The sequence below is a fragment of the Phoca vitulina genome, unplaced genomic scaffold (genome assembly GCF_004348235.1).
Source record: "Phoca vitulina isolate PV1807 unplaced genomic scaffold, GSC_HSeal_1.0 scaffold7, whole genome shotgun sequence".
Lineage (NCBI taxonomy): Eukaryota > Metazoa > Chordata > Mammalia > Carnivora > Phocidae > Phoca > Phoca vitulina.
Genome location: NW_022589710.1, coordinates 32546494 through 32572787, shown reverse-complemented (window position 1 = coordinate 32572787; position 26294 = coordinate 32546494). Strand labels below are relative to the sequence as shown.

The following is a 26294-nucleotide window of genomic DNA, read 5'->3' as shown; positions in this document are numbered from 1 at the left end:
GGAGTCAGAGTTGGTTTCAAATGTATAACTACTAAATTTGGAACCATAAATATGTTATGTAAAATTTTGTAACCTCTGTGCCTCATTTTCCTCATCCACAAAAACGATGTACTGAGGGGAGCCTGGGTGGCTCAACTGGTTGGGCATCTAACTCTTGATCTCAGGTCAGGTCTCGATCTCACGGTTTTAAGTTCATGCCCAACGTTGGGCGTGGAGCATACTTAAAAAAAACAAAACAAAAACAGGACATACTGAAATCTGCTCCCAAGGGGTTATGGAATAAAATGGAATGGCATTTGAAAAGCGTCAGTTGTAGCTTTTGGCAAATAATTGGTTCTCAGTACATTTTGTCCTTGCTGGCCTTTCACACCAGCCTTCATCATGACTAGGCAATGCTGCAAGTAAATTGATCTAGCAAGTTAGGATAAAACCATCAAGGCAAAAATCCTTAGACGGATTTTAAACCTATCTGTGTCTGGAGAAAAGGAGAGAAATATCTGTTAAACTTTAGTGAGGTAAAACTATCATCTCTGAAAAGTGAGTATAGGAAAAATATAGGTTGGAGTTCCCTTCAATGGGATTATGGACGGGAATAAAAAGGAAACTGGGTTCTCATTTATACATATAAAGGAAAACTAACACCCTATTGTATGGGAATGGAAGACTAGTGATGGTTCTAAAGACATGTCTGAGCTACCCCCAGGTTTACTCAATTGAAATCTACAAAGGAGAGGCCTGTGAATCTGTATATTCACTCAGTGTCCCAAGTGATTCTTATGATCAAGCAAGTTTTAGAAGCAGATTGTTAGGAGCCATCAAAATAAAATATAACTAATGTTACACATACTGTTTTTTAAAGATATTTAGTACTTGCTTTTGCATATGTGATTTTTTGAAATAGAGTTTTCTAGTTTATGAAAAAGCACACAGACACACACACACACATGCTGAAAAGAATCCAACAATTCAAAAGTGAGTAAAGTATAAATGAAGTCTCTTCCAGTCATGATTTCCAATTCTTACCTTCTCTTCTTTTTTTTTTTTTTTTTTAAAGATTTTATTTATTTATTTGACAGAGAAAGACACAGCGAGAGCAGGAACACAAGCAGGGGGAGCAGGAGAGGGAGAAGCAGGCTTCCTGCCGAGCAGGGAGCCCGATGTGGGACTCGATCCCAGGACCCTGGGATCATGACCTGAGCCGAAGGCAGACGCTTAACGACTGAGCCACCCAGGCGCCCTCTTACCTTCTCTTCTTGACAAGGACAACCTTGTTAGCAAAATGCACAACCAGAAATATTCTATACCCAGATAAACCCGACATTAGTAAAGCTGCTTAACAGTACTTTATATGGATCCCTATTGATTTTCAACCTCTAGTGAATAAAGTGTTCATTTTTGTTAAAGTCTTCACATTTCCAAATGTAACCTTAATTCCATATTTTGAAAAATGAACTGGGCTGTTTTCTCTTTTTCAAAAGCACACCTCACTCATTCATTCATTTTTCCCACTCTGTAGATATTAATTACTGCCTAGTTTGTAATGTGCTAGGATTGGTAATAGTGGTAAACATTGGCACAGAAGAGAGAGGGAAGTCAGAAGAGTGGCAAGTTTGCTAGCTTGGGCTCATTACGCATAGCAACCGGTCACAGATCCCATCAGTAGATGTGTAGAACGCTCTGCCCCAAACCTTCTTGGAACTTCTCTAGACATCTTCCTCCTCAGACCCAGAAATTCTGTCCTCAGTGTTATTCATTTTTTGCTCTGTTAATTGGACATTCATATCTTAAGATTTTCAAATTCTCACATACCTTCTATCTTTGAGATACAGTTTCCGTCTAATGTGAGCTCTTCCAAGTTAACACAGGATTCCAAGCCTCCCATTTTAGTGAGATTATTGTTGCTGAATGATGCCCATTTCAAATTTTCTAATTTTTCTAAATTTGTAATTTCAAAGAGATGTTGCCCATCTAAATTTAAAGCAGTTATCTGTAGAATAATTCACATTTTATGTTACTTCCGAATCTTATCAATAAACGCAGTGCTACAAAAAGGCTAATGAAATAATTCAAATGTGGTAAGTGACATCAAAGGAATTCCTTCAGGAACTAAAGACATAGTGAAGCTTACAAAAGAGTAAGATTTGACAAGATTATAACTCCAAGAGGGACTTAAGTGGTTTTATGGACACTGTGCTGGCCAGATTCCCACCAAAGTGAAAGACTTGTCCCAGCTGCTGGGAGTGCTGTTGGCGGAAAGCCTTGGGCTGTCAGCACCTTCTGAGACAGCCTCAGCTGCAGAGAGCTGCCTTGCCCAAGGTCACGCTCCGTCCCAGGCTGGCCCACATCCAGTGATGGAGGGATATAAAGGCCTGCTCATCTCAGTCCAACCTGGGGTAAATTTAAAGAGTCATTCTAATTCCAAAACTCGCTGTGGGGTCAGCCAGAGCTGTCACTGAGCCTGCATCACAGCTACATGTCTGTACATAGCTGGTAATAAAAAAAAATGTATAAGGGTGCTTTGTGCAGCAAAAAGAAGCTGGTGGTGCCCTCTAACCCTTCCCCCTTATCCTTGGCTGAATTCTGACCAGTTCTCCTAGTCCCATGCCAGGATTCTTGATTTCTTTTACATTGCTACCCAAACTTTTGGCTTGATCTCTGGTTCTGAGCTTTCAAGTTTGCTTATTTTGATGTATTATCAAAACCTACCCTTTGGTCTTGCAGTGTACCTTTATCCTAAATCTCCAGTTCTATGGTGACCACCATTAAGGTCTAGTCCCTGTGACATTACCGTTCACAACTTGACCTCCTTGTTTGATTCTAATTTGGCTCTTCCAGTTTTCTGCCCCTTATCTATCTGTACCCTCTTAATGATACAAAGACCAAAGATGATTAAAATCAATTGAAATTAAGCTTTTATATTAGGTTTAATAGAATTAGCTTTTACCTTCAAGTACCAGTTTCCGCTCAGATGTAAATGTGGTCCTAACTTTGAAATCTGTGTCAGAATTTTGGCAGAAGGCCATATACTAAGTATCCGTGGTCTCTCCTCTTTAGTACCAGAATGCCGTAAGAGAGATAACTAATAAGACAAAAAACACATGATGAATAAAGGAAATGGCATACAGCAGGTCATTTATATATAAAGGTATTGTTTCTTAGATGAGTGGCCCAATGAATAATTTTAAAATATGACATTTTCTTTGCCTTAAAATGTTTTCAATATCTAGATATACTTTATGTATTTTACTTTTTGTCTTAGCAGATATTTAACAATGTAAAAAATAAAATTTATAGAACTATGAAAGGATTGCTGTAATACAAACATCAACATAATCCATCCATTAAACAGGTTTCAGAGCTAGAATATTCCTCCTACCTGGAAGCTCCCTGTGTGCCCCCCATCCTAATCCTTTTCCTCTTCTTCCCCTCAGAAACCATCACTCACCTCAGGTGAATCAATCAATGCTCTAAGAAGCAGTCAAATGATCTCAAATTTTCCTTCTACCATTCATTTGCTTTATAGACTTATGTTTGTGCCCATAAATAATATATCATTTAGTCTTACACATATTGGAACCTTGTGTAAATTGAATAATAAGTATGTGTTCTTCTATGAGCTTTTTTGGTCAACATTGTGTTCATGAGATTTATGTATGCAGATTTGGGGTGCTTGGGTGACTCAGTCAGTTAAATGTCTGACTCTTGATTTCAGCTCAGGTCTTGATCTCAGGGTCATGAGTTCAAGCCCCACACTGGGCTCCATGTGTAAATTGAATAGTAAGTACGTGTTCTTCTTTGAGCTTTTTTGCTCAATGTTGTGTTCATGAGATTCATGCATGCTGCTGTATGTAGTGGTAGTTCATTCAGGTGTCACTGCTAGACAGTATTTCCTTAGCAATTCTCCCATCAATGAACACTGGGGCCGATTTCAGTTTTTCACACTGTTGTTATGAATATTCTTGACTCCTGCTGCATACATGCAGGAGTTTCTTTAGAGTATATACAACTTGCTGGGTTATAGGGAAAGTATATATTCAGCTTTCCTAGATAATGCCAAATTATTTTCCAAAGTGGTTATACCAGTTGCCACTTCTACTTCAAATTTTTGCTAAAACTTGATATTGTTAGGCTTTAAAACTTTTGACAACTGGTGACTCTCAGTTGGTAGATTGTGTGGTTTTAATGTTCATTTTTTTGAATACTAGTGCAGTGGAGCATCTTCTCCTGTGATTTGGCTGTTTTGATTTCCTCTCCAGTATCTTTTGCCTATTTTTCTGTTTGATTGGTTGTCTTTTTTTCTGATATGTTCTGTATATATAAATAATATCTTTTGTCAGTTAGATGTGTTGCAAATTTTTTTTCCCCAGTATGTAGCTTGTTTTTTCCCTTTCTTTATGGTGTGTCCTTTAAAGAACAGATATATTAATTTTAATGTAGACAAATCCAGTCTTTCATATTTATGCTCTTGGTTTCTTGTGTATTAAGTTCTTTCCTCATTCAAGGTCATAATGACAATCTCTCTCTTTACTTCTAAAACATTCTTGATTTTGACTTTTATAGTGAAGTCCTTAATGCACTTGTCCCAGTGCCTTTTATTGACTAGCCTCTCTGATCTAATAAAGGCAGCTCTGCTTGTTGTTTGTCAAATTTCCATATATGTATGGGTCTATATTGGGTCTTTATGTTCTGTTTTCTTGGTCTGTGCCAAACCTACATTTTTTTTAAGTAGGCTCCACACTCAGCATGGAGCCCAGTGTGGGGCTTGAACTCATGACCCTGAGATCAAGACCTGAGCTGAATCAGGAGTCAGACATTTAACTGACTAAGCCAACCAGGTGCCCCAAATCTGCATTGTCTTAAAGGATTTTAGTAAGTTTTGATTTCTGGTAGGGTAAATCCCCAACTCCTCTTGAGGAATTAAATATATTTTTATCAACAAAAAAGTTTCTTTCCTTCATTTTGAATAGATCCTAAATTAAACATTACATTAAGGAATTAATATTCAAATATCTAATAAAAAGTAAATAGCTAGAGAACTAGAGTGAAGATATTTAAGATGAAGCTACTTTGGCCAAAGTATAGCATTCTTAATCTGGATAATATGTGCATTCCCCATGCCCCAAGTTAATAGGTTATGTATGTATGTATGTATGTATGTATGTATGTATGTGTGTGTGTGTTTGTGTTTTAGCCAGATACACATAATATCAATACTAAGTAGATAATTCACTAAGTGCTTTATCGAGGCTTCCAAGCTTACCTTATCCGTGGAAAGTTGTTTATTTTCATGTAGGCGCTAGAAAGGACTCTGATGAGTTCAGGTTCATAGGAAAAAAACAGTTACCCTAGAGGCATTTTTTACTGATTTTTGGGGTAGTGTGCAGGGATGAGAATCCACACAACCAGTTGGTATTTAAATGGGATATATTTAAACAGAAAAAAAAGTTCAAGTGATATGAATGTTATATATTAACTGATTTTTTATTAGAATGCTAAGAGAGGATACAAAATCTTAATAACAAAGCAAGAGTACAGAAATATAATTTGTATATTCTAAATAGCACAAAAATATTAAACAGTAAAATCCAACCTGAGTAATCTTTGTTCCAGTAATAAATGTCATAGCTGCTGTTGCTTCTTCTTCAGAAATGAGGAGTCCATCTAAATGAGTGAGAGTCTTTAATCTGCCAATAACACTCAGCCTTAATGTGGCTGGCTTGGGAAAATAACAAAAAGTTCATTTTTACAAAATACTGCATATGTTATGGCATGGAAAGGAGTGCTTCTTCATTCCTTCTCATGTAATTCAAAATTATGCATCTCCCACTTTATTAGTTATATCTACAATTAAGGGCTTAACTTAGTTCTTTAATAGCTGAAATTAAGTTATATTTAAGAACTGATCTGTTTCATTTGAAGGTGGATAGCTCTACTCTTATGAAGGAAGGGAAGTCCTGTAAGCTGTTGAAAAGTGTGGTGAAAAGTGTTCAGAGAACTGCAGTGCCTCCTGTTTATCTAGATCAGCAGTTAGTTAGCTCTGTGTGTGCTTCTATCTGGATCTTTAGCCCTTGACTTCTAGTTTGGCAACAGGAAGAGAGCTGTCCTATGACCAGGCACATTCTGGGTCTGCTTTGGTAAAAGAAAAATATCCTTCAATTTTTCTGAGCAAAAAAGAAAAAATACAACAATGTAAACATAGTAATATGGAAAATTTAATAGAACCGATCATTAGCCTCTTTTTAAAATGTTTAACAGTCTTATATACATTTTTGAAAAGCAAGGAAAGGATTCTTGAAATTATAAAGTTGGGGCTTATTTTAAATACTTGGGGATACCCTTAAACATAATCGTTGAATACTGAAATTTCTTAGCATGAATCTATGTATTTTTGAGATGAGAAAAAAATAGTGTTCAATCAGATTTCCTTTTATAGCAGAACATAAGCCTTTATAATAAAGGCTTATCAGGGGAAGTGACAAATTTGTTCCCCCCTTAATGGTCTGTCTCTCTTATTGTATTCTATTATTCCTTTTTAAAAAGATTTTATGTATTTATTTGTCAAAGAGAGTGAGCACAAGCAGGGGGAGTGGCAGACAGAGAAGAAAGCTCCCCACTGAGCCAGGAGCCCGATGTGGGACTTGATCCCAGGACCCTGGGATTAGGACCTGAGACGAAGGCAGATGCTCAACTGACTGAGCCACCCAGGCGTCCCATATTCTATTATTCTTGGTCCCATGCCTCGTTACAGTAGGTTCTAGCACATGAACTCTATAAACTCTCCCAAGGTTTGCAAATGGCAATGGTATCTAACACTCTTAAAGCCACAATACTCTCAAACTATTAGAGCCCATCAAAAAAATCTTTTAGTAACATTTGATTCATTTGATCACTACACTACACTAAATTCAACTTATGAAATACTTAAAAGGAATTCTAGTAAAACAAAGATAGTTTGTCTATTTCTGGCTACTACTGAAGAGTAATGAGAAAGTGGCTTTGAAATAAAAATGATCATTTGCTTTTTTATAAATACATCTGCTGCCTACCTTTTGCCATGGATTATGCCTAATATCAAGCGTAAGAAGGCTTGTGGTGTGTTTGCATAACATATTTATTTCATCACCAGATTTTTTCAGTTGATTCCAGCTCAAGTCTAAGTGCCTCAGTTTCATCAGACCTCTAAATCCCTCCAGGGTTATCACATGGTTATGGCTTGCATCCAAATATTCAAGGTTATACTGCAACACATACAAATAGAAGTGGTGCTAAAAATGATCACAGCTTGTTTTTACAGAGTTCTTTTCTCTATAATTCACTAAGCACTTTATATGTTTTTTGGTAATTCTTACAGAAAACCTACACAGTAGATATATAGCAATTATGGTATCAACGTATGTATTCTACAGGTATTTTATTTTTAGACCTCTCTTAATTCTCACTTCACCCTTGTAATGCGGAGTGACAGTGTTTGTTTTCATAGAAAAGAAGGCAAAAAGTAACTGACAAGACAATTTGTCCCCCAAAACAAGGAATTACAATTCTTACTATCTGCACTTCTGGTTTATACCACTGAACCCATAGCCTGGCTAAAAAAGGTTCATTTTCAGAGGTAGAAATTAAACCTATTCTATAATTCTCATTTTTAAAAGTACATGACTTTTAATAACTTAAAAATCATTAAATTAATGCATGGTCTATGTTGGAAATTTAGGAAATGTAGTAAATAAATCAAAAGAAAAATAGAAAGCACATATAATTATATTGCTCAGAAGAAACCACTGAAAACATTGTTTTTAATTATATGCACATATATTTTTCTTACATAAAACAGATTGTATTATATAGAAATCTGTATCCCTTTAATGTTCACACATCATTAAATATTCTACAAAATGGTTTTTCATGATTGTCTAATATTCCAATAAGTGAATTGTTAGGATTATTTTAAACATTTTACTATGAACAATTATGTGGCTTCTAATTGTGGGCAACACTGCAACAAGCATCCATGATCATGATACTTTAACTGAGACTCTGATATTTTTACAGAAAATATTTTTAGAAATGGGATTATTAGTTTTAAGGATTTCTATATTGCTAAGATTTTTTTTTTTTTTAAGTAGGCTCCACGCCTGGTGGGGAGCCTAACATAGGGCTCAAACTCATGACCATGAGCTGAGATCAAGAGTCGGATGCTCAGCCAACTAAGCCACCCAGGCACCCCTATATTGTTAAGATTTTTGATATATACTGCTAAATAATTTTCAAGGAAGTTTGTACTTTTTCTTCCAATAGTAGAATATGGGAATGCTCATTTTCTTAAATACCCACCAGTTCACCTGCTTTATTTTAATTTATATTGCTTATTACCAGTGAAGTTGAACATCTTTCCATGTGTTTTGTATTAGCCATTTTAAAATTTTGTTCTTTGTTGATTGTGTTTCTTGTCTTTAGCCATTTATCTATTGGGATCTTCATCTAATTTTTTGTAAGAAGTCTTTAAGACTTAATTTGTTACTTCTATTTGTTGCAAATAAAATTTTCTTTTAAGGTATATACTAATTCAGACATAGAATAAAGAAGAGATAAAGAAAACTTTAAGAAGATATTTTGCAACATATTTTTTTTTTAAAAAAGGTAATATTACTATAGATTAAAAGTGAACTTGATTTCTTTATAGGTAATTCCAACAGTTGTTTGACTTCAGCATAGAATTAGTCACTGCTCTAGTTCATATTCTTGGAAAAGCATTTATTATAGTGGTTCAGGTTGCAGGAGTTGAATGTACAGATCATTAAAATCTTTTTTTTTCTTCAGATCATTAAAATCTTAAAAAAAATTCCTGGAAACCAAATAGCATTATTGACTTTTTATTCTCATAAGCAAGCATAGTAAAACAAACAAACATACAATCATTTGCTATCATAATTTCTTGAACAAAAGGATATTTGACAGTATTAAGGACATAATCTTAGAATAGTCTTTTAAATGAAATCAATTTGGCTTTATAAAAATTTACTACATGGCCTGTCTTCTCCCAGTTTTCATCATAAAGTGGTAAAAACTTGTCCCAAATTCTGGCATTTGAATGCAGACTAGCATTTGGGAACCATACATCATAAAAAGATAATTGCCTTCTTTCCTTAAAAACAGGGATGGGATCTTCCTTTTATATTCCCAAGATATAAAACAGACTCTATGAACAGACAGTATTTTCAGTTTTGTAGCAGGGGTTTCTTAATAGTTCTTGTGCTTCAGTTTGTCTTTCTTAAATTACAGTATAGTACAGCCAACTTATAAAGATTAAAACCCACAACACCTCTTTTAAAAATTCTTATGGATAATGGTTCATTCTCTACATATAAATTAGCTCTCTCTAGACATCAGAAACACTTTAGCAATCAGTTTCTCATTGGAAAAGATCAAACAGAAGTATTGTCTCAGTAAAAAATTAGGCACATGATCTAGATTAAGATTGCAAATAGCCATACATATTTGTCTTTCCCTGGCCAACTCTGATTGTGGTGGAGCTATTTTCAGAGAAAAAGATCACTTCCTTTCCTTTCTCTTAGATACTCTCTTTTCCTGATAGTTCAGGTGAGTGAATGATAAACATGCAGCTTAGGGCTTTTTAATTTATCTTGTATGGATGTCTTGTTTAGACTTTTAAAAAACCATATAGTGTATATATTTTTCCCACCACTAATGAAGCCCAAGTATTCCATTAAATTAATGCATGGCCTATGTTAAACAGCGTTAGGTGTTAGGTTGGGTATTTTGATTTAAAAGGCAAGGCCAGGATGATGAACACTTAAGAATAATACATTTTCTTTCTGCAACCTAGTAGAAGCAACTTCTAGCATGCAAGAGGGGTATGGAAACTCTCCATATTAGAGATATGCCTAAGGAAAATGATAGTAAAAATGAGATATCTCAAAGGCAACTTAAAAAACATAGAAGACAAGAGGAATGACAGGTGAGTGATTAAAGTAGATCATAACCTTCTGTAATGCCAGGATAAACATAATTCATATTAAACATATATACAAAGCTCACTACTGGAGAATAAAGAGGCGGAGACAGCATAGGTTTTCAATCTCTCTGAATCCCCACATGAAAACAGAATAAATTGATAAAACTCAAATTCTATGGACAACATTTATAACAAAGTTACATGACAAGGTAGCCCAATAAGCCCCCAAAGAAATTGTAAGGATAAGCCACCAACAACCACAAGACCTACATGGTATCCATTGTCTATGTGAGAGGAAGAAGGAAGCATCAGGGCAGTATCTGATGGATAACCTATGTTGTAAGTTACAAAGTTCTATTTCTTGACCTAGGTGTCAGTAATAAGCACGTTCACCTTATAATAATTTACTGAACCACATGGTTGTAGTATGTAGTTTTCTGTATCTGTGTTTTATTTTACAATAAAAAGGTAAAAATATACATGTGGAGTATCTCCTCTCTCTGATCACCCCTAACATCCCTATAGTCATTTTTCAAGATACATTTATACATCAGATACTTGATGTTTGAGAGGTTTATATCTAGCTACCTTTGCTAATCTTAAAATTTGAAAATACCACTTGGGCATAAATTTATCCAGTTCTCTTGTCTGTAAAATGGCCACAGTAATATCAATCCAGTAAGTAGGCTGTGACAGAAATTTTTCTATCTAAGAAGAACGATAAAACTATACTGCAAAATACCTGCTGAGCAGCTGGCTAAGCTGTCTAAAAGCACTATCTAAGTGCCTTGCATGACTTAAGAGTACTTTTTTTTTAAAAAAGGATTTATTTATTTTAGAGAGAGAGTTCGAGAGTGGGGAGGAGGGGCGGGGGGGGAGGGTGAGAGAATCTCAAGCAGACCCCTGCTGAGCAGGGAGCCCAATGCAGGGCTTGATCCCCCTACCCTGAAATCTGAAATCATGACCTGAGCTAAAATCATGAGTTGGATGCTTAACTGATTGAGCCACCCAGGCACCCCAAGAATTTACTCTTTAAATTTTGTGCGTAAGCAAAATTATGACTGTCATAACCTCTGGAACCACTGGCAAATCATCAGAAAAAAAGTTAAATAAAAAATGCCAACAATTTACATATAATCTTGGGACCTCTATTAAACTACCTTCTTTCCTCAGACTACATATCGAACCCAGACTATCAGGGATTCTATTAAAAAGGACTTCAGCTTGGGGCCCCTGGGTGGCTTGAGTTTCCTCTCTCCCCCTCCCTCTGCTCCTCCCCGCCACTCTCTCTCTCTCTCAAATAAATAAATAAATCTTTTAAAAAAACAAAAGGACTTTGGCTTACTAAAAGAAACAAGGATGGAGGTTTAGTACTGAAACTTAAGGTCAGTAAGGAAAGCAACAGCTCCCACCACAGCGGGAGAAGCAGCAATGCAAGGGCTTTGATATGATTGAAAGGGAGTAGGGGAATGAATACAAGCTGAGAATGATGCTATGTTCTGAAAAGTTAGGCCAGTGACTTGGGACCCATGGAAATAGGCGATGCTGGGTTGGAGTTCTGGAGCCACATATAAAATTATTTTTGTTCTATGATATATAACAAAGAAAACAAAAGCCAGATAAGATGCTTAGCTATGTCTACATGGTGCATTATTGTGTTTGTCCTGTGATCTATGAGAGGGCGAACACAAGTTAAACAAGATCTGCACATGTGACATCCAGGTAGAAAGGACAAGGCAGAAAGAAAGAGAAATAACAATATGAATAATGAACAAATGGGAAGAGAACTGACAGCCTTAGATATGAAGTGGTGAACCAGAAAATGAAGAAGAAGTTAAGGACTCACAAGGAGAAAAATAAGAATGAGAAAACAAGAGCAGAAGAAAATGGAAATGACAATTTCCAAAGAACATTTTAAAAACAAGTCTGGAGTAGTTTTAATAAATTTACTTTAAAGTAGTTAGAAATCAGATATGACCACAGGTGTGTATTTGGTTTGCAAATGGAATCTGAATCAAGATCTATTTTATTTTTTAATTTTTTAAAAAGATTTTATTTATTTATTTGAGAGAGAGAGAGCACAAGCAGGTGGGGGGAGTGGCAGGCAGAGGGAGAGCCCAATGCAGGACTCGATCCCAGGACCCCGAGATCATGACCTGAGCCGAAGGCAGACACTTAACTGACTGAGCTACCCAGGCGCCCTCTAAGACCTGTTTTAGACAAAGTAACATAACATAGTGTTTTGTTCCTAATTTGAGCTGTATAATCTTGAATATGGTATATTTGAGGTCTTCATTACAAAAATAATTTATCTTTTAAATTATTTCTTTTACGGGGCGCCTGGGTGGCTCAGTCGTTGAGCGTCTGCCTTCGGCTCAGGTCATGATCCCGGGGTCCTGGGATCGAGCCCCGCATTGGGCTCCCTGCTCTGCGGGAAGCCTGCTTCTCCCTCTCCCACTTCCCCTGCTTGTGTTCCTTCTCTCACTGTGTCTCTCTCTGTCAAATAAGTAAATAAAATCTTTAAAAAAAGAAAAAAAATTATTTCTTTTACTTAAATAATTTAAAAAGGAGTTCTTACCAGGTGGTATACATCATCTAAACAAGTAAATTCATTAAAGCTGATATTAAGTTTTCGAAGTCCTGTTAACTTGGAGAGATCTCTCAATTTACTCAAGCTGTTTCCATGGAGATTCAGACTCTGAAATAAAATGAAATGTAAATAAAAAATAAGACAGATTATATTCTACATCATAGTTATTTAAATAACATTAAGAGAGAGCCAATAAATAAATCTAATGTATGATTTTAAAAGGTAGAGTTTATAATAGCATTATTGGACCCTTTTCTTGATTAATTTGATTTTCCACTTGGTCTAGAAACTCTTTTTAGAAAATAGTTAAATATATTGTTAAGACATTTATTGAGGCATACCTATTTTTTTTTTTTAAGATTTTATTTATTTGACAGAGAGACAGCAAGAGAGGGAACACAAGCAGGGGGAGTGGAAGAGGGAGAAGCAAGCTTCCCACTGAGCAGGGAGCCCGATGCGGGACTTGATCCCAGGACCCTGGGATCATGACCTGAGCCGAAGGCAGACGCTTAACGACTGAGCCACCCAGGTACCCTGAGGCATGCCTATTTCTCAAGCTAGCCAGTGAACAATGTAGGCCCTAAAGATTTGGGGTATTAGGATATCTCACAAGAGAGAAGATGGCAGGGCTACACCGTGACTGCTGGAAACTATATGAGGGCACTGGACTAAGGAGCAGAGGATGAGGGTGTTAAAAGCAGGACAGATGCTCGAAGAAGGAGGTAGGAAAATGTTTCCATATCAGAATTTGGCCCAAACTTTCCCTGTCCATTTGATCCTGAGTTCAATAAAAAGGAGTGTTAATACAGTTGTATATTTAGGGGATACCCTGATCACTACATATTTTTCTATCTTTACACCATTGTGAATGATATCAAGTGAAGATTACATTCATGCATAGTCTACATCATAAGTAGTGGCACAAGAAAATGTACTAATATAATTGACCACAATATTCACAACAAATGGGTATTATGATAAAATCAAGTGTCTACCTCCCAACTTTCTTCACTCACCACCACCATCTTATACCCTATTATACTGTGAACATAACAAATTCCTGGCAGGGGAAACCTCTAAATGTCGAGTTGTTGTCAAAACTTGGTTAAAATTGTTAAGAAGGATGAAATTATGCAGAGTAGTTTATTCTACAGGTCACATACCGGTATCATCCATGATAGATTCTACAGATACCTTACACTTAACATGTCCAAACTGAATTCATCATTTTTCCTATATATGGGCCTGGCAGTCTATGTTTTTGGTCCTGATTAAGAGTTTTACTATCTGTTGAACAGATATTGTTGACCATCCCCTTTTCCTCTTTTCCATATACATTTGACTCTAGAAATGTTTCTCAAACCATACCATCACCACTACAAGTGCCTTAGTTCAGACTATTATTTGTCCTTTGGACTACTGCAGTAGTTTCCACTGGATATCTATACCATCAGTTTGACTTCAGTTAAATCTAACCACAAGTTGCCAAAGTTAGGGTCTTTAAAAACACAGGAACTGTTCCTTAAAGAAAATCTAAAATTTAAAATTTGTCTTCAAAAATCCATCCTATTGTGGCATAATGTCCTACTCTTCCAACCACAACCTAATGTATCTTTCTTGTATTCCTTTTTTTTTATTTTATTATGTTAATCACCATACATTATATCATTAGTTTTTTTTTTTTTCAAGATTTTATTTATTTGGGAGAGAGAGAGTGTGAGAGAGAGAGAGAGAGCAGGAGCAGGGGGGAGGATTAGAGGGAGAAGCAGACTCCCCGCTGAGCAGGGAGCCTGATGTGGGACTTGATCCCAGGACCCTGGGATCATGACCTGAGCCAAAGGCAGACGCTTAATCGACTGAGCCACCCAGGCGCCCTACATCATTAGTTTTTGATGTAGTGTTCCATGATTCATTGTTGCGTATAACACCCAGTGCTCCATTCAATACGTGCCCTATTTAATACCCATCACCAGGCTAACCCATCCCCCCACCCCCCTCCCCTCTAGAACCTTCAGTTTGTTTCTCAGAGTCAATAGTCTCTCATGGTTTGTCTCCCCCTCCAATTTTCCCCCCTTCATTTTTCCCTGCCTACTATCTTTTCACTTCAGATCGCATAAATCTTTCACCTCTTTCTTGTATTCCAACCTACACCTTTACCTTCCACCGGTACACACCCTATGTTCATAGTCACCCTGTGTTCCCGGATAACACTAGGATCTTTCAAAACCATGTGCTTCTAGGGGCACCTGGGTGGCTCAGTCGTTAAGCGTCTGCCTTCAGCTCAGGTCATGATCCCAGTGTCCTGGGATCAAGCCCCGCATCGGGGTCCCTGCTCAGCGGGAAGCCTGCTTCTCCCTCTCCCACTCCCCTTGCTTGTGTTCCCTCTCTCGCTGTCTCTCTCTCTGTCAAATAAATGAATAAAATCTTAAAAACAAAACAAAACTAAAACCCATGTGCTTCTAGAAAGAGTATTTCCTCTGCCTAGAAAATGTAAACAACTAAATTTCTCATATCCTTCAAAAATCTGTGCAAAACTTGTCTCTTTCTGTGACGTTCTCTCAGCAACTCCAAGCTTCCTATGTTTGTTTACATATGTCTCCTCCACTAAAATGGTATCCTTGAGAGAGGGAAAATAACTAATTCATTTTGAACTCCTAATACTTACCTCATTGCCTAAAGCACAGCAAATGCTCAGTAAATGCTAGATGAATAAATCATTGCAAAAGCCAGACATGCAACTAACAACAACTCTATTTTTTTTTATTCAAGTAAAATTAACATAAAGTGTTGTATTAGTTTCAGGTGTATAATATAATGATTCAACAATTCTATACATTGCTCAGTGCTCATCACAATAAGTGTACTCTTAATCCTCTTCACCTATTTCACCCCTCCCCCCACCCACCTTCCACCTTTATTTCGATGTATTTTATTAATTTTTATGGATGTCCTCAAAAAACTCCATCTAGTGGGGAAGACTGAAAAGAAAGTAAGAGGTATGTATCCTGAATTTCTCCTATGGTAATGGCACAAAGGAAGGAGAATAAAGGGTGTGATGTCTAAACATTCTTGTTGTAATACCTAGTATTCTACTAGAAGCCCTAGAAGGTTTTTCTGGCTTTTGAGCCACGTAGGCAAATTTAGGATGAGAGGTTCTTTCATTCTTATGCTATGGGTGTTGATCAAATTAAGGCAGTCAGGTGAAGGTCACAAGCAAGCCAGGGTATTCTGAAGTCTTATCCTCCTCACTGTTTTTTATCTTACAAACCAAAGATAATAAAAAGGACCTACTTTTTTTTTTTTTACTATTGCTTTTTTTAAACTTTTATTTAATCCCTTTAAATCTATAGAAATATATGTAATAGAAGCTCAATCCAATCAGAACTCATGCATTTATTAAGCCTTTCATCCTAAGCTTTTATTATCAAAAATGTATTACTCAAATATGAAATCTTGACATTATAGTGCAGAAACAATAATTTCTCCATACTGTCAGCTCAAAGATTGCTCCTGTAATCACTAGACTGCATATTTATGATACAGATGGTGATACTGTCATCACGTTATGAAACTTCCCTTCCTCTCTAATAACTGGCTAAGGTCAAAACTTAATCTATTAGACTTGAAGATTTGGTGGATGGTGATGATGTAGTTGGACAAAAGCAATTCCATAAACAACTTTAAAAAAGATGTTTTCTAAATATTTTCAGAAGCAGACTCAAAACTATTGACCACATTTATTATTTTTAAAAATATTTTTGCTTTCTTTTTGTTTCCCACAGTCACTTGAAAAAGACTGTCATCATAAACAAGCAATCTAGAAATGTCACATTGGAGCAATGTAATTGACTTTCAAGATAAAAATCATTTCTGAGTATTTATCTGTATTTCAGCTTTCAGTACACACATAGAAAGATAGTGTCCTGTGAGAATAAGTTGTCTTCTCAAGTATTCTTATCAGTGTATCAATCAAATATCAATTTGCTTGCCACTTCTGCAGGTTCAAGCAAACCCACTCTCTGTAAGACCCATTTGCTGTTTGTAAAGGTATTGTTTTTATAATGAGTATCTCATGTGTGCCAGGTGTTGTGCTAGAAAATGGCAGAGCTGATGCTAGTCTACACAGTGTTTATGAGTAAATAAGAAAGTGGCATCCATCCTTTCCTCGAGACACCTTTATTTTCAGCTATTAGAATACTGTCACAATATGCCGACTTTGTTAGGACAAGAAATTTCTGACAAGAATTGTCAGAAAATTGTAGTACATATATGGTTCTATGATTTAAAGGGTACCCCTTGTATATGGCCCTCTTCTGCAATGCACACTACATCTTATATTGCTGCCCTGCTACTGGGGATACACATATCGAAGGACAGCCACAGCCTCTGCCCCTGTGGAATTTACAGTCTAGGAAGGATACAGAGCATATAACAAAGGAATCTGTCATGGACTCAGAGGTAAGAGAAAACTTGAATGCTTCAGTATAGATCTAAAAGGTGGGAATTAACCAGGAGAAGGGGGTCAGGGGAGAACATTCCATGCAGAGGACTAGCAAGTGCAGAGGCTCTGTGTTGGCTGCAGGCAGAATGTGTTTAAGACATAGAAAGAAGGCTGAGCACAGAGAGCTAAAGAGAGGGTACTATGAAAAGAGTCTGGAAAGGTAGGCCAGGGACCAGGCCATGCAAAATCTTATAGGCCATATTAAGGACTTTGGTTTTATTTTTAAAACAATGGAAAATCATTTGAGGATTTCAAGTAGGAGTGGTGAGGGGTGACAGAGATTTCATGACCAGATTTGCATTTTGAAAAGATTGCTCTAGCTTTAACATGGAGAATGAGTTGGGGGCTCAAAGTGAAAGCAGGACAGGGCCTCTGTTGCACAGTTCTAGGAGGAACCCCCTAACCCCCACAGTGAGTTATATTCAGTTATATAATGAATGGCACCAAAAGAACACATTAATAGTATATAATGTGAATTGCACCTCCTGGAGTTGTGCAATGTTGCAATGGTAGAGTGCAGGGAGCCCTGTTAGAAGGCCATGGCAGTAGTCTAGGTCAGGGATTATGATAGTTCAGATAGAATGGTAGCAGATTTGAAATGGACAGATCTGAAAGTCAATGTATAGAGGTAGGCTTAATATCTCAATAGAACTGCCTCAGTGTAAATAAAGTAAGTTGCTTCAGTAGTAGTAGTAACTCAAATTCTATTGGTTAATTTTATAAAGATAAAGCTCCTATATTCTGTGTTGATGAATCCTGGAAACTAATTTGAAACTTATCTGTCTTAATCATTTAAAGAGAGCTTACTTGTTATTCAGGAATAAAATACCTTGTAAACTAGAAGGCTACCCTCTAGGCCTATACTGTCCTGTATGGTAGTCACTAGCGACATGTGGCTATTGAGCACATGAAATGTGGGTAGTCTGAAAGTGCTGTAGACTGCAAATATACTCCAGACATCAAAGACGTAGTTGAAACTATCTGATTAATGACTCTTCATATTGATTGCATATTGAAATAATAATATTTTAGATATGTTGGATTAATTAAAATTAATCTTACCTTTTAATTAAAAAATTTTTAACGTGGCTAATAGAAAATTTAAATTACATGTATGGTTCATATTATATTACTACCAGACAACACTGATCTAGTCCACAAAGAAGGAAAGGTCGAGGCATTTTTAACTTTGACAGCATGATGGCTGGCATCACCAGATAGGTGCTTTAGTATCCTTAGACTTCATATGATAGATTATGATTCCAAATTCAAGGTCCAAATTCCAAATTTTATTCCTTATAATACTCACCACAATATGACTGTAAATGCTAGTATTGGCAAGAGAAAGTATTGTTTTATCATCCAAACTAATAAGTTTTGGTCTGGGCTTGATCCTGGGATCCATTTTTATAACTTCATCATCAAATTTCAAATCCTGGGACAATACTGATCCTTCTGAGTTTTTTTTGCTTTCTTCTAGAATAACATTGTTGAATGAAGAAAATAAAGAGTGAGCCTTGACCTAAAAAATTTATTAAAAATATTGAAAATTTGGTTATTGTATTTATCATTTTGAACAAGAAACAGGCTATGTAGCAAAGATGGATTATCTCTTTTTTCAGTTATATAGTAATACCTATGATGACTAGAATCACATTAGGAAATCAATGAGAGTAGATTAAAATTGTGGGCTAAGAATAAACATGTTCATCCCCTCCCACTGAAAATTCCTTAAAACTGGCAAAAGATAATTTTTAATAGTTTTTCAACAGTGGAGAGGGCACCAACAAAAGACTAGGAATTGTGAGACATAAATAAGAAGGGACTAAATTGAAGACAAATAGGAGCAGAAATATAACCTGTAGCCAAAACATGTATGGGAGATAACCACTTTGAAGAGCAGATCCAGAGACACTTGGTGTTCAGAGTGAACAAGTAAAATAGCAGTGGGATGCTGTAGGTAATTAACAGGTAATTAAGTAATTATGGTAAGAACTGTGGATGAAATGAGCATGAACAACATAAACAGAAATGGCTCTAGAAAAAAACAAAATAATCCATAAGAGAATTATTTAAGACATGGGGTAGGCTGCTATAGAAAAGAATAGGGTAAATACTTTAGAGTCAAAATAAAAACAATTAGTGAAATAAAAATATTCAATAAATGCTCTGAGAAACCAAATGGATATGGCAACAGATCAAATTAGCAAGGTGAGGCTATTATTGAGGAAATCTTCTAGAACATAGAATTTAAAAATGGAGATATAAAATATGAGAGAAAAAATTAAAAGACATGGAGGATCAATTCAGAATGTCCAACATTTAACGGATCAGGTTCCAGAGGGTTGAACAGAGAATGGAAGAGAAAAAATAATGAAGGAATTAAGAGAAGAAAATTTCCCAGAAGTGAAGAAAGAACTGAATCTTTAGATGGGAAGAGCTAATGAAGTGGGAAGCAGATGAATAATGGAGTAAGGTCTTTGCTGACATCAGTCACTGAAGAGTCACAACAGCCAGGACTGCCCACCTCTCGACTTCTTGTTTTTTTTTTTTAAAGATTTTATCCATTCATTTGACAGAGACACACAGTGAGAGAGGGAACACAAGCAGGGGGAATGGGAGAGGGAGAAGCAGCCTTCCCACAGAGCAGGGAGCCCGATGCAGGGCTTAATCCCAGGACCCTGGGATCATGACCCGAGCTGAAGGCAGACGCTCAATGACTGAGCCACCCAGGCGCCCCTCGACTTCTTGTTATTTGAGTCATTCTGTTTACTATTTGTCTAGGCTTCTGTGTCTTTTCGCTGAAAGCAAATTTGACTGAAACAGTCTCATTCATAATAACAATATAAAATATAAATGCCCAGAACTATACTTAACACCAGCATAGAGAAAACTGTAAGAGAGGACTTGAGTAAATGGAATAACTTATCATGTTTCTGGTTGAGAGGCCCATTACTGCAAAAGTCAGTTCACCCCAAATTAACTTTTAAATTCAGTACAATCTCAGCAAAATCCTAAAAAGATTTTGAAATAGAACTTAACAAGCTGATTTTAAATTTTATTTGGAAGAGAAAGTGTTCAAGAATAGCCAAGAAAATTTTTTAAATTTTATTATGTTATGTTAGTCCATACAATACATCATTAGTTTTTGACGTAGTGATCCACGATTCATTGTTTTCATATAACACCCAGTGCTCCATGCAGAAAATTTTTTAAAAGATGAGTGGGGGCAGAGGAAGGGAATTTGCCCTATAACATATCAAAGCCTATTATCAAGGTTGTAATAACCAAAACAATATGATAGGGGTCCAAGATTAGATAAGAGGACCAGTGGAACAGAATAGGAAGATCTACAAATAAACCTCTTATTTATGAAAATAATTTTAACAATAAAGAGGGTATCTCAAAATACAGCAAAAAAGATGACGCTTGGTCAAGTAGCTATCCATTTTTTAAGGAAAAAATTATTTGATCCCCTTCTCTCACATGATATAAAATAATTTCCAGATGGACTTTAAAAAAGTTGAAAGCTAAAGAGCTAATCTATATAAGTATTGGAAGAAAATAAAGAAGACTATTTATATAAGCCTTCTGAAATGAGACATAAAACTCAGACTCTGTAACAGAAAAGATGGAGAGATCTGACCTCTTAAAAATGAACAAGTAAATTACAAATTAAAATGACAAGTAAGGTTTTTGCTAGAAATAAATTTAAAAGATAAGTGACAGAAACTGTTTGCAACATATAAGACAAAGGATTAATATCCAAGAATGCATATAAGGGTTTTCCAATCAATATGAAGAAGATAGAGTCCAACAGAAAATAGTCAAAGGATATAACAGGTAGTTTATAAGACTAAATAATCCATAAGTATATGAAAGAATAAAGTTTCTTTTTCTTGTCCATCAGAATGGAAATGTAAAAGATTGATAATATCTTGTTTTGGTAAAGATGCAAGGAAACAAGCACTGTCACATACTGTTGGAAATTTGTAGAATGGCCAAGCCTTTGTGGAGAACACTGGCAAAATCTACCAAAATTTAATATGTGTATATCCTTTGACTATCCAAATCTTTTACAAATCTATTCTGCAGAGAAACTTCCATATTTGTATAAAGATGCAGCTATAATGATATTCAATGAAGCACTGTTTTAAATAGTAAGAAAACTCGAAACAACCTATATGTTTCATCCACAGAGGAATAGTCAAATAAATCAGAGTATTACTGGATAGTATGCAGCCACCAAAAGAATGAAGTATAAACCTATATGTACTGAAGTAGAAATATGTCCAAAACATATTGTTAGAGGCAAAAAAACATCACAAAATACTTAGGTCTTGATTCTACTATGTAAAATGGTATATGTTGTTATATATGTAAATACATAGAAAAAAAGATTGAAAGCAAACCCACAAAGCCATTAACAGTGGATTTCTTCATGAAAGGGAGTGGTGCCGGGGTTGAAGTGAAATCAAATTTTCATGTTTATTATATATTCTTCAATGTAGTTTGAATATTTTTCAGTGAGACTACAGCCATATATTACTCAGATAATATATTTGTGCATATAAAAACATTTAGGTGTCATAATGACTTGTTTTAAAAATTAAACCCTTCACTGAATAACCATTATATATATATGTTTATGTATAAATATGTATGTTTAATATAAACTTGACATTACATTATTAGACTTCAAATTACTGTTCTGTTCTTATTTAAGGAATTCCATTTTTAAAAATACATCCATACCACTGTAATATACTCAAATTCAACAATGTATTCTGGCAAAACAAGGTCATGATCAAAGACAAACCACTTGCACTGCCGAATGCTGCAATCACAGTTTCTTTGTCCCATGACAGAATCTAGAGTAAAATCAAAAACAAAACAAAACAAAATACTCTTCAAAATGAAATATACTTTTTTCATTATTTACACAGATTAATAAACAATAAACTCAGTAAGTTCCAACTACCATGTTATTAAGAGTGTTTTATTTCTTATATTTTTCCACCCCTCCTAGACAGTTTCTTAATTCTAGAAATACTTACTAGTCACCCTTTCACTACTTAGACTAGTAGGATTTAATTTTATTCATGTCCTTTTCCTTTTCATACTTCTCCATTTTTTCTATTCAATGTGTGGCCATATATTTTTGACATGTATTACTCAAAAACCTTTGTTATTAAAAGTGAGTGGGTTTTTCATCTTTTGAAATACATATAATATACATGAAATACACAGACTAAAAATGAAATATATATTATATATGAGATACATAAAATATATATGTATTATATAATATATATGTATATAATATACATATATGAAACATAATATATAGTATATATGCATAATATATATGAAATACAGATAACAGTATGTATGGGTGTGTAAATATAAAATAAAAGTTTACAAAATAAAAATCTACACATACACATATATAAATGTCATTGAAGTAGGGAACAGAAAAATAGAAGCTCACTAGTAGCTAGCAAAGGATTTTTTAGAAAAGTTTACAAACTTTGTTAGATAGAGGTTAAACTCCACACATCTGTATTAAATACAAACATTTTGTATTCAGGAAAATTAAAGCACATTTCTCTTATGGCAGACATACTTAGTATGTATTTTTGAGGAACGAACACTGAATTAACCATTGGATAGTTAGCTTGATTGATGGAGTCCTGTTCATGAGCCTGAACACTCTGGCCAAGGAAGACCTTTGTAATGAGGAGGATGCCTAAATATGAATAAAAAATAATTTTAACACTAATTCATTTTGGTAACTTTCGCATATCACTTTCTTTATTAGTCCCAGACCTGACTATATGTTCTATAAGGGGAGAAATCCTGGGTACCTTGTTTGCCATTGTACAGCAAAACAGAAGCTCACTAAATATTTGTTGACCAAATGTGATAGCAAGCAAAACTTTACAGAAAAGGAAGAAGGAAAGAAAATAATAAGTTTTTTTATTAAGTAATTTAAAGTAAGAAAATTTTTGTTGTTGTTATTAACTGGGTAAAAATTCATTTCTGTATCATCAGCACCTAGCATATAGCTTAGATCATAAGAGGCACTGAATACATGTTTACTGAATGGATAAACATTTCTTTTCCCTTTAGATTCCTAAGGGATCTTTGGATTCACTCAATCGTAAGGATCTCTAGGGGTCACTGAATCCTATAAAGTAACTTGTAATCACTAGGCATAAAACATTTAGAAGACTTTTTTTTTTTTACTATGTACGAGTTATAAAATGCAAATTGAGAGAACCTAATTGTTTTGGGAAACATATTTCAGAAGGATCTAGAAAAACATCATGAAGTGTTTCTTAAGATGGGAATAGAGGAGAATGAGCAAAGAAGCATATGGTTTTTTCAAATAAGGAGTTCTTTCTAGATTCAATAATTTTAATTTTCTGATTTTTATTAACTGAATGAAAGACTGCAAAACACATGTAGTTCAACATGAATAACCTTAGCAGAGCTATTGTCTGGAACCTAGAATATTATTGTTATAGACTTAAGTTAACGAAATTTCTGACTGCCCAGTCTTCACTAGGTTGAACAGTGGAGACCAAAGGTGTCCCTTACTCTCTGACCCAGTCAGTTCTCCTTATTATATATTCTTTGGTCATATGCACTAATATTTCATCTTGTAGCTCTTATGGAATTTGTAATTTCACATTTATTTGTGTGATTACTAATGTTTGTCAGTACTCTAAAGGAGCACTGTGTCTAGTTTGCACAGACTGTATCCCTATCCCCTACCGGGTGCCTAACACGCAGTAAACATTCCATGATACTGGTGGAAGTGAAGAATGAACAGTGCGAGGGTGAGGTAAGAGGACCTGATGAGCTGGTTTTTTCCCCAATCTGTGGTTACCAGGGAACCTCTCCCACAAGTATCCTACAAATTGGCTCATATGCTTTTATTTATCTATATATATTCAAGACGCAAATAAAGTACTGCTCACTGTGAATAAATGAAAATGCCAAAAGTTTATCTTCTATGAGGCAATTTATAAAGCAATCTATACACTTCACAGTTTGTCTTCAGCCAGTTTTAGATTTACAACCAGGTTTTCTTATCTTCTTTTTTTTTTTTTAGATTTTATTTATTTGACAGAGAGAGAGAGAGCGAGCAGGGGAGGGGGAGGGGGAGAAGCAGAGGGAATAGCAGGCTCCCCGCTGAGCAAGGAGCCCGATGTGGGACTCAATCCCAGGACCCCAAGATCATGACTCGAGCCGAAGGCAGACACTTAACCAACTGAGCCACCCAAGCGCCCCAGGTTTTCTTATCTTCTATTACAATGATTAAGGACAAATAAGGCCTGCCTTCCCGAGTGCTTGGTATGATGATTATTGTATAATTGGGCCAGGTTCTCTTTTCTCTTTCCTGTGAATTTGGGGTGTGGTGTGTGCTTTGTGTGTGTGTGTGGCATGCATATATATTGAGTTTATTTTTAGGACACAAGTTAATGAAAAAAGGAGACTGAGAGAGAGGAGCTAAGGTGGCAATGTAGTAGGAGGACCCTAGGCTCATCTTGTCTCTCCAATGAACAAAGCAGACTGTGAAAAGTGCTTGTTCCATATAAATTAGCTTAAATATGAGTAACAAACGAGTCCCATCCTATTAATGTTGACACAATAATCAGTAAATATTTGTTCACAACTTGACTGAAGTAATAGATCAGGAAGTCATATATCACTACAGTGATAAATACTAAGTAAAACAGTTTTTAGAAAATCTTCCGGATTGATAAAACCAAGTACTAAAAATGTTATGAAAATAATTAATGAAGACTTTGAACTAAAAAGTTCAGAAATTCAGTGTATTTATAATACCATGCCTGAAGAGCTCATTCTCAAGAGAGTTCTTCTTCTCGTCTTTGTACTTTTGCTGTAAAAATTCAATTCTGGGACACTCACACATACTGAGGCTGTTAGCAAGAATCACAGCTTCTTTTCTGAGGGGCAGCTATAAAGAAAAAACAAAGTCTGAGTATTTTTATAAAACTGACAGTACTTCAGCTTCAATACAGATGGTTTACTGGTTTATGTTTGTGGGTCTGGGCAAAGAAAAGTCAGGCTAGATTTGCTGAAAAGTAGACAACCTTCAGGTGCACTTTTGTTGGGTAAGGCCATGTATATATTTTAAATTTACATGCAAACAGGTTTATGAAAAGTGACACAGAATGATATTTGTTCCTGTAAAAGCAGCCAGAGTCAAGACTGACAACACTGTGGGTGAAGGAGCTGTAGTTTTACACATTTTCAAGAATACTCCACAAGTAATTGTGCAAATTCCAAAAAGAAAATCCTGTGTGACATTGTATCAGTGAAGGTTCTTATTTAGATATGATATATACATATAGATAGATACATATAGATATAGATATATAAATAAAGATTTGGTATAATAGTGTTTTTGGTTTAATAATCTACGCTGCTTTCCAGATACATCTCATCGTGCTAATGCATTGAAATCTTGGTTTGCACTGTGACTAGATTTCTTTCTTGAAGTGTTTTATCAGAAATATAGTACTACAGTAAAATTCATATTACTTCCTGTGAAAGCAGTTCTGAAAAGTGAATAAAATATTTTTAGTAGTAGAAAACTTACAGCTAAGAGAGATTATACAATCTATCCAAGGACAGAAGTAGAAATTAGCGAAGTCATGGTTTGAACTCAGGTCTGCTCCTCCTTGTCACTATCTCAGTTTTGACATTATTATTAGTTTAATATTAGTAGCCAATTTATCTAAAAATGTATGTTTTCTATAAATGCTGAATTGCTTAGAATTTGCTTCAATATTTCTTATTGAAACCTGTTATCCAAAGAGATATAAAAAATAAATAAATCCTAGGGGCACCTGGGTGGCTCAGTCATTAGCGCCTGTCTTTGGCTCAGGTCATGATCCTGGGTCCTGGGATCAAGCCCCGCATTGGGCTCCCTGCTCCGCGGGAAGCCTGCTTCTCCCTCTGCCACTCCCCCTGCTTGTGTTCCCTCTCTCGCTGTGTCTCTCTCTGTCTAATAAATAAAATCTTTAAAATAAATAAATAAATAAATACTAAAATGTGGCTCATGTTACTATAAATTCCACATCCCAGTAAATAGAACCTTCTCAGATTTCCAATGAACATCGCCAAATATCCATTAGATACAAGCTATGTGCCTGGCATTATGCAGCGATAGCATGGTCTTGGCCCTCAAATAA

General features: G+C 35.6%; 2 protein-coding genes across 2 annotated transcripts in view; one reads left to right on the top strand and one right to left on the bottom strand.

Annotated features, from left to right (window-relative positions):
* RTN1 (reticulon 1) overlaps positions 1 to 26294 on the top strand; it is a 309875-nt gene that overhangs the window by 5861 nt on the left and 277720 nt on the right. The gene's annotated exons all lie outside the window — the stretch shown is intronic.
* LRRC9 (leucine rich repeat containing 9) overlaps positions 1 to 26294 on the bottom strand; it is a 119005-nt gene that overhangs the window by 51347 nt on the left and 41364 nt on the right. Inside the window, 9 exon segments of the mRNA XM_032405233.1 lie at positions 1810 to 1987; positions 2945 to 3079; positions 5591 to 5716; positions 7047 to 7238; positions 12552 to 12671; positions 18374 to 18586; positions 21820 to 21935; positions 22691 to 22813; positions 24922 to 25054. Coding sequence (XP_032261124.1) covers positions 1810 to 1987; positions 2945 to 3079; positions 5591 to 5716; positions 7047 to 7238; positions 12552 to 12671; positions 18374 to 18586; positions 21820 to 21935; positions 22691 to 22813; positions 24922 to 25054 — 1336 coding nt within the window.